Below are 15,463 nucleotides of genomic sequence, written 5' to 3' on the forward strand. Positions count from 1 at the left end.
GAAGACTGAACTGATCCCCTGTCTTTAGTAGATGCTCAGCTTCTAAAAAACAGTCTGCCCTGACACTCCCTGAAAGCCCAGAAGCCCACAAAGGTGGTCATGGGATAAGTCCTGGCCATAGTTTGTGTGAAATGAATTGAGAACACACATTTTGGTGCTTTCCAAAAAGAGACTGTGGTCAGATGACAGGTTTGGCATGGTCTGGCAATGCCTCTATTTTATCCAGTGTTACTTTTTTTTCCCTGAAGAGGTTTGTACAAACATGCCACCCTTAGCCTGCCTTGCCACATGCTCACTCCATAGTTGACCATTCAGATTATTGCTGTGTGGTAACCATGGGGCAGATGAAATCCTTTTTTTTTTTTGTCTTTCACACATATGCATAAGTGCGTAGACAGTTCTGCAATCCTGCCACCAAGTACTGCTGCCCTTCTCAGTTGCCTTCACTGTGCCTCTCTTCCTTGGAATATTGTGAGGGGGGGGTGTAAGCATCATGCAGATTTACATGTGAGGAGCCTCATTAACTTCAGCACATCTAATTTTGCGATAATCATGGGATGCTCTCAAGCAGCAACTTTGAAGCAGGAAAAAATGGGAGTCTAACTAAGGACTATTTCTATGGATTTCCAACCCCAAGAAGCAGAAGGGGGAGGATTTGTCATTCACTTGGTACATTCACACTACACTAAATATTGTGTTTTGCATCCAGATTTTTACTGTATAAGAATAGCGAAAATCTGGATGTAAAACACATTATCTAGTGTAGTGTGAACGCACCAACTCAGTCAGTCAGTCAGTTTATTACAATTCAAGATCAGAAATTGACTCTTCAGGAAACACTCAAAAACAACTCATCTCGGAGTTCTTGATCCTGACAGAGTGTTTGGGTGCTGAAACACACAAGCGGTGATTCAAAACCTTGGGGCAAAGATCAACTTATATACACATTGCTACTGAATTTTTAAAATGGTGCACAGACAGAAAAGTGCAATCTGACTTCCCAAACAGCTTGATTTCACAAGAGAGTTCGGACATCAGGAAATATGTGGTGAGATCAGTTCCATCCATAAAGACTGGACTTTCTCCAGTGTCGGGACAGTTGGGGGTGAGAACAGGGTGCTGACAACTGGGGGACAGGATACAGATGTCATTCTCTGAATGAGCATTTTTAATCTGGATGTGAGAACCACAATATTAACAACATCTGATTGTAGCCGGACTTGGATGGTTTCCTTGTTGCTTCTGCAGTGGCTTATACAACAACAGCAATGGGGCTTCCACATGGCAGTTATCTCCACATTTCTTTGCCCCCAGTAGCAGCTATCCCTCTCCAAATCACTAGGGCTTTTCAGGGGTTTTTTTTGTAAAATCAGCAATTATTGTTATATTTCTGTAACTTTATAACAATATGTGAATCAGGTTCTCTGAATTCCCAGGGGTTTTTTTAAAGTAACTTTCATTCCAGAGAGACAACAGGGAAGGCATGTTTTTAATGCAAGTCTCAGCTTTCAAAGAATCTGCTATAATGATATTCAGTAGAAATGAACAATAACAAACAACCCCTGTATAGGTGTGACAAATGGCTGCTATGAAGACTGGGTCAGGAAGAATGGCTATTGTGATGAGGTCAGGAAAATCCAAACTTACCCATCCATATGGAAGCCATCCAGGCTTTTCATTCTGAAGATTTCACAGCACAGAGGTTTCAGAGATCCTGGAGACAAGTCTGCAAAAAACACGTTTCATCTAAAAACCAATCCATGGAATGAGTTGTCACGCATTCTATTTACTATTCGTTGAGCAAAAGGTAATAGTTGCCCTTTTGCATGACAGAAGAGTACTGTTCCTGATAGTTCACTTGGAATGGCCATTTCACACAAGTATCTAGTCATGTGAAGTTGGCAATATGACAAACATAGTATGTGAAAAGTACAGTCAATTCACTTAGGGGAGACATCAATGGGTGCCCCCCCACCCTGTCCACCAGCTGATCCTAGTAATTTGCTTTCAGTCTTGGCTTCAGCAAACTTTATAGTCCAGTTACATTAAATGTAACTCTATTTGCATATTGTGCTATGTGCCTCTCTAGAGGTCAAACTACACAAAACCACACCTTTAAAGCAATGACCATTTTAATAGCCTTTTTTATTTTTAACATTGACCTGAGGTCCCCAATCCTCCCAGGGACTATGGTGTCTGTAGACTAGGAGCCTCCTGTCTCCCCCAGCTCAATTTTCAGAAAGCTGGAGGCTGAGGGAACAGACACAGGAGCCCTTCATCCCTCCCATGTCACAGTCACCAACCTCTAGGTGGTAGCTAAATCTCTCACACTATTACAACTGATCTCCAATAGATTACAACTAATCTGCCTTTGAAGATGGACTCTATAGCATTATATCCAATTGAAGACCCTTCCTTCCCCAAACCTTGCCCTCTTCACACTCCCCCCCAACAAAAAAACCTCCAGGTACTTCCCAACCCAGAGCAAGCAGGCTTAGGCCCCAGCAGAATTAGACCCCATTGATCGATTTAAAATTTTTTAAAAGGCTTTAAAAAGGCACCACATTAAGAACATAAGAGAAGCCATGTTGGATCAGGCCAATGGCCCATCCAGTCCAACACTCTGCATCACACAGTGGCCAAAAATTGATAGATAGATAAATAGATGATAGATAGATAGATAGATAGATAGATAGATAGATAGATAGATAGATAGATAGATAGATAGATAGATAGATAGATAGATATACATACACATACACTGTGGCTAATAGCCACTGATGGACCTCTGCTCCATATTTTTATCTAACCCCCTCTTGAAGCTGGCTATGCTTGTAGCCGCCACCACCTCCTGTGGCAGTGAATTCCACATATTAATCACGCTTTGGGTGAAGAAGTACCTCCTTTTATCTGTTCTAACCTGACTGCTCAGCAATTTCATTGAATGCCCATGAGTTCTTGCATTGTGAGAAAGGGAGAAAAGTACTTATTTCTCTACCTTCTCCATCCCTATTATGTCACCCCGCAGTCGACGTTTCTCCAAGCTAAAGAGCCCCAAGCGTTTCAACCTTTCTTCATAGGGAAAGTGTTCCAAACCTGTAATCATTCTAGTTGCCCTTTTCTGCACTTTTCCAATGCTATAATATCCTTTTTGAAGTGCGGTGACCAGAATTGCACACAGTATTCCAAATGAGACCGCACCATTGATTTATACAGGGGCATTATGATACTGGCTGATTTGTTTTCAGTTCCCTTCCTAATAATACCCAGCATGGCATTGGCCTTTTTTATTGCAATCACACACTGTCTTGACATTTTCAGTGAGTTATCTACCACGACCCCAAGATCTCTCTCTTGGTCAGTCTCTGCCAGTTCACACCCCATCAACTTGTATTTGCAGCTGGGATTCTTGGCCCCAATGTGCATTACTTTGCACTTGGCCACATTGAACCTCATCTGCCACGTTGACGCCCACTCACCCAGACTCAACAGATCCCTTTGGAGTGCCTCACAATCCTCTCTGGTTCTTACTACCCTGAACAATGTAGTGTCATCCCCAAATTTGGCTACTTCACTGCTTACTCTCAACTCCAAATCATTTATGAACAAGTTAAAGAGCATGCAGCCCAGTACCGAGCCCTGCGGCACTCCACTGCTTACCGTCCTCCACTGCGAAGACTGCCCATTTATACTCACTCTCTGCTTCCTATTAATTAGCCAGTTTTTGATCCACAAGGGGACCTGTCCTTTTACTCCATGACTCTCGAGCTTACTAAGGAGCCTTTGATGAGGAACTTTATTAAAAGCTTTCTGGAAGTCAAGGTAAACAACATCTATTGGGTCTCCTTTGTTCACATGTTTATTCACCCCCTCAAAGAAATGTAACAGGTCAGTGAGGCAAGATCTTCCCTTACAGAACCCATGCTGAGTCTTTCTTCATTCTTGTGGATGGACTTGGGGATGCTGTATTATGTAGTGTGGCCTTAAGGGACCTATTTTAAAAATGTGTACTATAATTGTTTATCTGTTTTTTGGTCACTGGTTGCTATTTTGGACTTGATTACTTGCACCTATATGTTCAAATAGCCTACCTAACGGAGACAGGATAGTTGCCCTGGGCTCTGGTTTGGGAAATATCTGGAGATTTTGGGGGTGAAGCTTGAGGAAGTCAGGGCTTGGGGAGGGGAGGGACCTCAGCAGGATATAATGCCATAGAGTTCACCCTTCAGAGCAGCCATTCTCTCCAGGGGAGCTGATCTCTGTCAACTAGAAATCAGTTGTAATACCAGGAGATCTCCAGGCCTCACCTGAAGGTTAAATACCAAAAAAGCCAAAGACTGTCACAATCATTATTACTAATAAATTTTATTGGAGAAAATTATCTACAATATATATTATCAAATATATCTAACCACATTCAAAGACATATATCCTATATACAAACTTTACCAATGTGAAACATATACAATGCAGTTTTTTTCCAAAGAATACAATTCAAATTTCCCCAGTCTCTTTCCAAGTCTCTTTCAAATCTTTAAACTTCTGCAACCACGCTATACTCAAGTGGAATGAGAAATTGCCTATGTAAACAAGAAGCCTCCTTTCCAAAATGCATTAATCCAAAAAATTCAGGGCTGCTGCTGTATTTTCCAGAATTGCCAAAGGCCTGTTATTTCAACGTCAAATGTTACATCTATCCCGGCCAGCAACAGTTGACCTGAAGCATTCGTTTCACCTGTAGGCTTCTTCCAGGTCAGGATAGGAAAGTTTAACTTCAAAGTTTAAAATGAAAATCTGCCAGTCAAATAACTCTTAATAATGAATAAAAAACATGTTATAGAACCTAATAACCATACTCACATCTACTGAAGTTACAATTTGTGCATTCCTATATTGCTACCAGCGTAAAGTCTTCACTTAATCAATTTTATTAGCATTGAACTCAAGATGCTACAAATTTAAAGGTCTAATTACTTGCACCTGTTGAAGTTATTGAAGAGCTACCATGATTTTTCAAATCCATCTGTATTAAACAAAACATGTCCTGTCAGAAATATTTTACCCATTCAATGTTAGTTTATAGAAAACAATAATCCAAAAATGAATTTAATCCATTTGGCATAATGATATTTAATTTATAGATCCATTGTGTCTCTTCCCTTAATAAATGTTTCTGTACATTCTCAATCATGCCTCTCCTTTCATATTTGTAAATGCAAAGTATATAAAACTGCCCACATGATCCCCCCCCCTAAAAATGGAGGGCATGAGACGCTTCAGTAACTTGGTTATGAATGCTACCATGGTGTTTCAAAATTCTCACGTACACTGGTCTGCTGGTGTTACCCATGTATATTAAATCACAATCACAAACAATTGCATAGACCACATATTTTGTTGCACAGGAAGTATAACCTTGCAAGTATATAACGAGTCCATTCTGTGGTGGAGTGATTTCAGAAATCTTCAATGCCTGAGGACATATTAAACATCCACTGTAATGGCAGTGTTCCCTTAATAACGATGCTATTTCTGCCTGTTGTTTCTTCCGAGAGTACACCACCAGATCTTTAATATTTTGAGTCTTTCTAAATCTGACAAAAGGTGCTAATTGGCATCCCGGGATATCACTAATGAAATGCCAATGTTTAATGAGTATTTTTTTGAATTATATTAGATAATGGAAAAAAGCAGGAGTCAAGTGCACCTTTAAGACCAACCAATTTTTATTCAGAACATAAACTTTTATGTGCTCTCTAAGCACACTTCATCAGATGAGGTATCCTGTTCAGGTATCCTGCTTTGTTCTACTGCTTCAGACCAACACGGCTGCCCACTTGAATCTATTAGATAATGGAGTATAATTTAGATCCCACATGATATGATCATTATTTACTCTAGCCCTCTGTTCAAACAGATCCCTTCTATCAACATTCTTAGCTCTAATCAAAGCTCCACATACCAAAGTGTCTGGATATCCTTTAGTTTTAAATTCCTCCACCACAATTTTACTATCCTCCATAAAATCCTTCATAACTGAGGAATTTCTGCATGGTCAAAGAAAGTGCCCCTAGGGCAAATTCCTTCTAGGGTGGATAGGATGGAAGGACTGAAAACTTAAATAAGAATTTCTATCCATTGGTTCTCTATATGTACGGATAGCTAAGATATTGTACCCTCTATACTACTGTGTCCAAAAATGGTAAGGTATATTTGTTATGTTGAATGGAGAACTTGAGGTTAAGATGTAATCCACTGATCCATTCCAATAATGGACCCAACATCATCTCAGCTCTAAAAACACAGAACGAGTTGTCAATGTGACATTTGTACAGGAGAATCTCAAAGAAAGGGTTGACTCTGGGATCCAAAATGTTGGCATCTTCAAAATCTGTCATGAAGAGATTTGCCAAACTTGGGGTGGAGCTATTCCCATGGCTACCTCTCTGGCCTGAAAGTAAAAAAAAAATGGAAATAATTCTTTTCTAAGATGATGTCACAATTCTAACAGAAAAAGGGTTGGGGAATGCAAGTCTACTCAGGAATACAATGTCTTTTCTATCATATGGCAAGCCTCCTTCATGTGGAATATTACTGTAAAGAGCAGCAACATCCATGCTAACTAAAACGGCTCCTTCTGAGATGTACATCCCCTCAGTGATTTTAATGAAGTGTTTGGTATCCCAAATATAAGATCCAATACTTGGAACAAATGGCTTCAAAAAAGAATCCAGAAATTTGGACAATGGCTCTGATAATGAGACAGATCTCAAAATGATGGGTTGGCAAACATACCTTGGACCCATCATGCTCACAATCACCATGAAATAAGTGACTCCAATTAAGTAAATATATAATTGGAAGCATTAGCCAAAATATAATATATTTATTTCATATGAAGAGACTCAATCAGAAAGCATGATGTTTGAAATAATATGAATAAAATGGTATGAAAATATCTGTGACATTTGTTATGTAAGTATCTCATTGAACTATGCTACTTTGTCACTGGCATGTGCATCCTAAGCAATTTTAGGATTATGTCCATGATTGACCCCAATCAGTCTGATAGGCTTGCTTGTTGATATGTAAGTATTGGTAAAGAGCCATCTTGCAATTCTTTGCCTCCCACAGCTGTCAATGGAAATTCCATGCACATACATTAGTGTTTATCTTACTGTAAGCAACTGTTTACAGGGGGCAGATACGGATCTGCAATTGGCAATAACTGAGTGCCCTCTCTTGCATTATATTTTAAAGGCAGGGATGTGCTATGACAAATCAGACTCATATTTGAAAGTTTTGTTAAGCTGTAGTATGAGAATGATAACTCAAGCCTGCAAGAAAATCAAAGAAACAACTTTTGAATAATTAATCTGGAACCCTTTGGCAGGTCAAAGTCTTTTCTCTATTTTGGTATTCTCACAACTATTGCATATATTTTCTGACACAGATTTTATTTTCAGTAATTATACATGACTTCAAAATACAATGCAAGAAATGTATAAAAAAATGACTAGGTTGGTGTTAACCTTTTCTATTCCCCCGCCTAAATGTTTCTACCTGTGTGACCATAATAAGCAAAAATTGTTACCACCTGAACTGAAAACAAAATTTCATTTGCTTGCCTTCTGCAGTCATTTCCCAATCTCTGTTCCTTTGTACCTATGCACATGGAATTTTTAAGGTATTAATTTCAATATTTAGAAAAGTATTTTACATAAATATATACAAATGGTATTTTTACTGCAAATTTACTTAAATTAGTTTTACTTTACAGAATTGGATCACGGGGGAAAATTCTAATTACTCTTACAATGTGTAGAAGAAAGATCAGAATATATTTTGTCAAAACATAATTGTGAAAATAGGTGAGGGTGATGACAAATTTGTAGTTATTTAGTTCCCATGTTTTTTTGGGGGGGCGGGGGGAGATTACAAGTAAAGTGATCTTCTATTTCTATCTGTCATGACTCCACTGTTTAAAACAAAACTTCTATTAAATTAAATTAATATGCTTTGGTTCTATTTGCACAGCTCTTTATGCTACCTGGGAATGTGAGCCTTGATCTAGAGAATCATACCATTCACTTTGAGCATACAGCAACTTTGACATTTTTCTTCTGTACTCTAGGCATGTTTTACAACTTTACCACATCTTTCTTTATGGATGAACTGTTTATAGGACACTCGCCATTACTTTTTTGCTACTCTTGGGAGAAGGGAGACAAGTTAAACTATACTACCTTCACCCAAGTTCCAGAGAACACCTACTTGCACCTTTGCTATGTAAGGTTTACAACATTTCTGATAACCAAAAAAATGACTATTTAAATGTCTTTTTGATCAGAAATGATTGTGATGGCTAAGTAATATACTGCATTTATTTATACAGATCTAAACCACTGCATGGAGAACATGCATAAATAAGCACGGCTAAGAACTAGTGAACTACAGTATCTGAGTATATGGGTGTAAACCAGATCTCTGTCAGGTAGAGCTGCCAACCTGCAGGTGGGTCCTGGAGGTCTCACAGAATTGCAACTGATCTCAAGACTACAGAGATCAATTCCACTAAGAAAAAATGGCTGCTTTAGATAAACATATTTGAAAATTTGCCTTGGAGAGCAGAGTGCCATTGGAAGAACTGTTGTTCTAAATTCATTGAGACTGTCTCTCCGTTGTCTTGGAGCATGGAATTCACTTTCTTTTGGAGAAGAGGACAATCCTTTTGAAATGTGTTAGTGACCGTGTGTTGGACCTTTTGGGTCTGGTTTTTTGATTCTCACTTTGGTTATGACATTGGCGATAGAATGAGTAAATTCAGTATAAAGTTTTTCATTATAAATAATTCTTAGTGATTTTGGACACAATAACCTTTGGTGTCAGTTTTAACCTCCAGGTGGTGGCTGGAGATCTCCCAGAATCACAACTGAACTCCAAGCTACAGAGATCAGTTCCCTTAGATAAAATGGCTAATTTGGAAGGTGGGCTCTATGGCATTACACCCTGCTGATATCCCTCCATTCCCCCAAAAAATGCCCTCTCCAGGCTCTACCCCCCCCCCCCAATCTCCAGTAGTTTCCCTACCCAGAGCTGGCAACCCTAGATGGTGGAGAAAGAAGAAGGATGAGTGACAGAAAAGGGGGTGAGATATGAGGAAGAGTAGGGAAAAGAGAGAGAGAAGGAAATTATAAATAGGGGAGAGGGGAGGAAGCAAAGCAGGTAGAATAGGGTGCTCCCTTCCCAACAAGTTCTTTGCAGATCCCTGCTTGTGCCTTGTAAAAAAAAAAAAAAAAGGAAATTCTGAGTTGCAATTACTCCCTGTTCTGGGCCCACCACATGCCTACAAAGAAATTAGCAGTTTCCTCCAGGCCTTCTTTCCCTTCTGCTGTTGGCTGGACTGTCTGAGAAGTATGCCATTGCTAGTGTTGGCAAACTCATGGCCTTGCAAATTCAGGGTGGGGTTTTTTTGTAGAAAAAGCCCAGCAGAAACTCGTTTGCATATTAGGGCACACCTCCTGATTCCAAGTCATCTGGAAATGTGTTCTGTGCGTTCCTGCTCTTAAAAAGCCCTGTGCAAATTCATAGAGTTTGGGGGGCAGTGAGTGTGGAAGGTGGATTTTGGGGAGGGGAGGGACCACAGTGGGGATATGATTCCATAGAATCCAGGGAAATGTGTTGTCTGGAGATCAGCTGTGCTAATCTGGGAACAAATATTAACTTGTGTTCCATGAATGCAGACTGATTATGTCATTTCCCTCACTTCAAAACTTGTTTATTTTTAATAGGGAAAAAATACCTTTGAGAGAAGACATCTATACAGTCATACCTCTGGAACAAGGTTCTGTGGAATTTTGTTTATTATAGAGAAAAAAATCTCAGTTTTACTAGATCTGAGACTATCAGAAGAACTTTCTACTGACAAGGAATGCCATTATAGAAGGCTAAAGTCCCTTCAGCAGGATGAACCAAATTTAGGGGGTTTTATTATTTTAGGAATAGAAAGACTACCAGAACATTAAATTCATTAAAAATAACCCTTTATTTGTAATTGGTTACAAAAAATAAACAGCAAACTAATGATAACATGAATGATAAATGCAGTCTTGTCAGCTCAATCCTGAGGACTGCTGTAGTGGTGGCAGCCAGCCACCAGCATAATAGCTGTTCTGTTGGACATTGTGTGTAGAGGAAATAAGACTCCACTAGGAACAGACCCATAGTCAAAATACTAGAGTCCCTGTCCACCTTGTATCTCTGAGGTACACTGGTGATGAAGTTGATCAGCTCTTTGAGTTCTTTCCCTTCTTGGGATTGCACTATAAAACATCTCCTTTTGATGGCTTCTTGTTTAAAATATAAGTTGTTCTGCAATTTTAGCATAACTTTGTCTTTTGTCAGATGTTCAGTTTACCATGGATCAGTAAATAAAACTGATCAGGCACAACTAAATTCCTAATCTACTTTCTGATATCAACTTTATTTCCCTACTTGTCAAACACCTTCCCCAGCTTGTCCTTAATTCATGACAAATAGTGATGGATGTGGTTATTGTAGGTTAGGTTTTGTCATAATAATTCATATCAAACAAAGCAACCCCAAAAAAGACGCTCCTAAATATATTCTTTTTTTTAAACTGGAGGTGTGGTGGTAGTGGCAATGAAAGATATGTGTGGCTACTTGTACTAGCCACACATTACTCTAGTCAAATGGAGTAATTTATAGAATATTCCTTATCATTTACTTTGCCATCAGTCCAGTCCTTCTTGTGTTCATTCCAACGCCATATAGCATATACTGAAAGACTGCTCATACAGGCAAAAATGTATACAAGAGAATAATAAAATAACATTTCAGTCCAATTTTTCCAGTTTGCAGAGGAATATGAGGGAGCTGAAAAGCTGGTTGCCCAGAAATCCAATGAAACTTGACAAAGAAGCACTCCCTGACCTGGAAGAAACAGATTGCTATACAGCACCCTTTAGTCGAGCACGCATACATCAGTAAGTAAGTGATGATGACATAGAAAAGATTCATTAGACACCCATATGAATATTTCATTTTTCCTCAGTTGGTGACATAACAGATAACACTTATCATTAACAGATGGTTGGTGTCAAAACTGAGTGGATTTTATATTCTATATGCTCTGGCTTCTAGAAGTAGAGTGCATATCATCAACTGACAATCCTCCAAAATCATAGGATTAGAAGCAGTTCTTGAAGAATGTTAAGCAAATCTGAAGTGAAAAAGTGTTCAGTACCTCATAATCTGTGAAATCCTGGGAAGCAAATCATGGGGAGGGGTTGCATGTGCAGAATTAAATATTCAGGGTTCTTGACTAAAAGTGTAGGTTTCAGTTTTGTGAAATGGGTGACTGAAGATCATTCACAGTCTATTCTTACTGGTGCAGTGCCATTCAAACGTTCTTCAACAGAAGCAGATAATGAAATATGCCATGATGTTAAATATATAGAAAGTGTTAGAATAGAATATTCTACCATTATCCTGGAGTCCATTCCAACTAGGAATACTTCAAAAATCCTCCATATCTGACTATCATAGTTTCAAAATTCCAAATTATTTAGTTGTTTTTGAAGTTCAACCAGGTGTTGTTTCACTTAGCTTTGTTTTAAATTTATGGGATACAGCATCAAGCACTTCTCCAGGCATTTAGTTTCTTCACTAATTGTGTCTTCTTGCTTTCCATTTTATTACTGATGCACATACATGTATTGATAAAACACTGTATAATATCATGCATACAATTGCTTCAGTTCTGTTTATGAAGGGTATTACAAATTCTCTGTAGCATGTATGTGGATCACTAAAACCCCGCACAAAAAATAGTGTAGTGATAGCTTTTTACAGTATTTGGTAAGTCTGCACATGCGTATCAGTAATATAGAGGTTCTAAAAAGATGCAAATGAACTCAAGAGACTGAAAGTTGCAATAAGTGGTGCATGTTCCAATTCTGAAATAAATTGAAAGGTAAACAAGAATTCAGGAAGAATAATCAATCTTTGCCAATAAAGGTTTTAATTGATTGATTGATTGATTGGAAGACTGAAATGAAAAACAGAGTGAATTGAGGGGGGCATGTAATATGATACGACTGTTCAAACATGCCTTTAATTGCAGAAAATAGTACTCTTTAGGATTTTGAAGAGTAATTTCTCATTCACTGTAAGATCCATGAGCTTTGGAGATTACTCAGTTCTTATAGATCTCACGACAGGTGAACTGAGTTCCTTTTCAAATAAGTTTAATTGGAGGGAGTTGAAAGCTGCACTATTGTCCTGGGGTGGATGCTTACATAAGAAGTGCACTAGAGAACTTTCTGTTCCTTTGTGGCTCAGAAACAAGAAAGCACAAATGTAGTTCCTCAGGAGGGGTCACAATGCAGTGCTCTACAGTTAATAATGGACTGCAAATAGTAGCCAACTGAAATATAGTTCTTTGTTATTAAATTTTAGAGGTCTCAAAGGTGTAAAAGCTTATATTGAAACTATCAGACAATTTTGTTCATTGTGAAAAATATTGTATATTAGTACTGAAATAGTTGCTGTCAACATTAATTAACATTATCAACCTCTTCTGCAGTTTTACAATCAACAACAAAGACAGTTTCTTCAGCAACTCCACAAGAAGTAGAATAGTACACCATATGCTGCAGAGGACAAAGTATGAAGATGGCAAATCAAAAATGGGTACCAATTCATAATATTTATTTTGGGTTTTAGACTAGTTGTTGCTGGCATCATGAATCCAGCCACTCAAATATTCAGTGATTTACTTCAGTATGTCCCTGACTCGAATAGCCCAGGGGATCCCAATCTTGCCAGATCATAGAATCTAAGCAGGGTCAGCCCTGGCTAGTATTTGGATAGGACAACTCTAAGGAATACCAGGGGTGTGACACAAAGGCAGGCAGTGGAAAACCACCTCTGAACATTTCATGCCTTGAAAACCCACGGGGTTGCCATGTCACATGAAGGAACTTTCCACCACAACTCAGTGCAATATTCATTAAATACTTGCTATAGGCTAGAAAAAATGTCATAAACTAACATCTGAATTCTTCACAGAAAACCAACAATATGTATTGATTTAATATTTAGTGGGTGGATCCTCTGAACTGTGAGTCCAACAGCACTTATTGTTCCCTCCCCCATTCCCCTTCCCCCAGTAGCCTCAAAACTTTCAAGTTTGTGGACAAAACATTATGGGCATTGTGGTGGTGCACTGTTTGCAGTGAAATTGCCCCTCTTCACTGTTCCATGAGTGAGCTCACTGATAGCACAAGAGGCTCCTTTGGTGGAAGAGAGAAGTGGGCTGATTTTGTCCAATTCTTCCATCTCATTGCTGCCTCTTGTATCCTGTGACATTTTGTCTATGAGACTTCCATCACCTCCAACATCAGATTTCAGTGGAGGCATCTGGAAGATGAGAACAGCATGAAAGATCCACAACAGGAAGCACCTTCTACTTGTGGTTCATAGAGTGCAATCCAAAAGTAATATTATGTATTGGGAATTGGGGGGGGGGGGGTTTGATTATGAAATTCTGCCCACCTAAATATTAGAACTCCTATTTACCTGATATAATTTGTTTGCATTGCATTTGTATTGCATTATTTGCACCAATATTCTTGCTATTCCCACACTCCTTTTACTGTTTTAACTGTGTAAGATGTTTTAAATTAAATAATTTTATGTTAGATTTTATGTGCTGTGAGCTGCCCTGAGCCACTTTGGTGGGAAGGGCGGGATATAAATTGAAATAAACTTGAAACTTGAAGCTATCCATCATTCTTCTGTTTTTTTAATTGACGTGTATAGGCTTCTGAGCATGCATAGTTTGCTGCAGATCTTCTTTGTGGTCTTTGTGCTTCACACTCATGGGATATAGCACCTGCGCCGATCCTCTGAATCGGTACCTAAAAAGCCCGGGATTTTTTCGTGCTCAGCACCAATTAGCATGTGCAGGCGTCCCAGTACGCATACTCACCGGAGCCAGTGTGAAGATCCTACCAGTTACTTTTTGACTGCCACGCTGAGAGGATCTTCTTTCTATTGCTCTGGTCGGTACTGTAATCCTTTGGATTTTTCTATTTGTTATATAGCCTGTTTGTTGTTTTCTTAGTTAATAGTTAGATAGTTAAATAATTATAGATAGTTATTGTTGTTGGGGGAAAAAAAAGACTGTTCTTGTTGGACTTTGCCCCTCAGGGCTTTATTTTTTCCTCCATTCCCTCAGAAATAATTCTGTGTGGGTTCCGGTGCCTATGGAAAGGTGTTGGAGTTTTTTTAAATGTTGCTGCAAGTGTGGTAGCAAGATTGCACCTTCTGATGGTCACTCCCTCTGCTTACTGTGTCTGGGTGAGGAACACCGAGTCCATTCGTGGCTGCATTGCTTGAGCTTCTCTAACCAAACCCGCAAAAACCGGGCAGCAAGGCTATTGGCAGCACTTGTGGAATCGGCTCTTCGTCCATCGAAAATGGCAACGGGCCCATCGGTATCGATGGGGGAAGCCACCCCGGCCCCAACGGTTACATCGGTCGAGCCATTGTCACTGGTGCAGGCTGATATGCCGACTGAGTGAGGCTGACCCATGAAACAACCCTCTAAAGGGTTAGTGGTGACTCCCACCAAGAAGCGTTGGGACAATTTGGGGACCGGATCGTCCCTCCCAAAGAAGTCGAAGGAGAAGCAAAAGAATAGACTTTCCCACACTCCTTCCCCTTCTCGGGATACTTCGGCATCGACGCAAGCTGCTCCACCCTGGAAGATCCTGGCGTCTACAAGGAGTCCTTCGATGTTGAGAAGCAGAGGTTTTCAGCCAATCCGCCTGTCGGGATCGGAGCAGGAGATAGACCTGACCCAGCGCACCCAGGGATCACGTTGTCGGAGCGACAGTGGTTCGATATCGGAGATCGAGGCTTCAGTACTGAACAAACCCCTGGCACCTCTTGCACAGACTATGGAAAGAAGAGAGCTAGAACCAGCTGCCATGGTTCGACGTTTCCCACCACTTCCGCCATGGAATCAACGTCAGTGGCCTTGCTCCTATGGTTACCCATACCTGCCATACCAGTGGTACCCTCCACATGACTTTCCCGAATGGGATCAGTGGTCAGAAGCCACTCATCTTTCAAGAGTTTCCCATCACTCAAGGCAGCAAGCATCGGTGTCGATCCCTCCCGAAAGACGCAAAGAGAGGGTGGAGGAAGTGCAGGTGTGATCATTGGTATCTCTGCAGTCACCCGAGCGAGCTTCGACTCCGATACTGTCTGAGCACTCAGTGAGAAGAAACTCCTCATCATCAGACTCCGAGGTCGGTACCAATGTCCCTGACAGAGAGATGGAACCTTCGCCAGAGTCGCATATTGCTGAGGATCTTCCCATATCTCCATCGGAAGATCTGAAGTCTTATGGGGACCTGGTGAAGCGGATGGC

General features: G+C 39.9%; 1 protein-coding gene across 2 annotated transcripts in view; it reads left to right on the forward strand.

Annotated features, from left to right (window-relative positions):
• The window catches only part of ANO3 (anoctamin 3), a 328,242-nt gene that overhangs the window by 200,921 nt on the left and 111,858 nt on the right, over positions 1-15,463 (forward strand). For both annotated transcript variants that reach the window (XM_060262282.1, XM_060262283.1), the window contains 2 exons: positions 10,875-11,006; positions 12,608-12,714. In XM_060262282.1, coding sequence (XP_060118265.1) covers positions 10,875-11,006; positions 12,608-12,714 — 239 coding nt within the window. The remainder of the gene's footprint in view (positions 1-10,874; positions 11,007-12,607; positions 12,715-15,463) is intronic.

Source organism: Heteronotia binoei, chromosome 21 (genome assembly GCF_032191835.1).
Source record: "Heteronotia binoei isolate CCM8104 ecotype False Entrance Well chromosome 21, APGP_CSIRO_Hbin_v1, whole genome shotgun sequence".
Classification (NCBI taxonomy): Eukaryota; Metazoa; Chordata; class Lepidosauria; order Squamata; family Gekkonidae; genus Heteronotia; species Heteronotia binoei.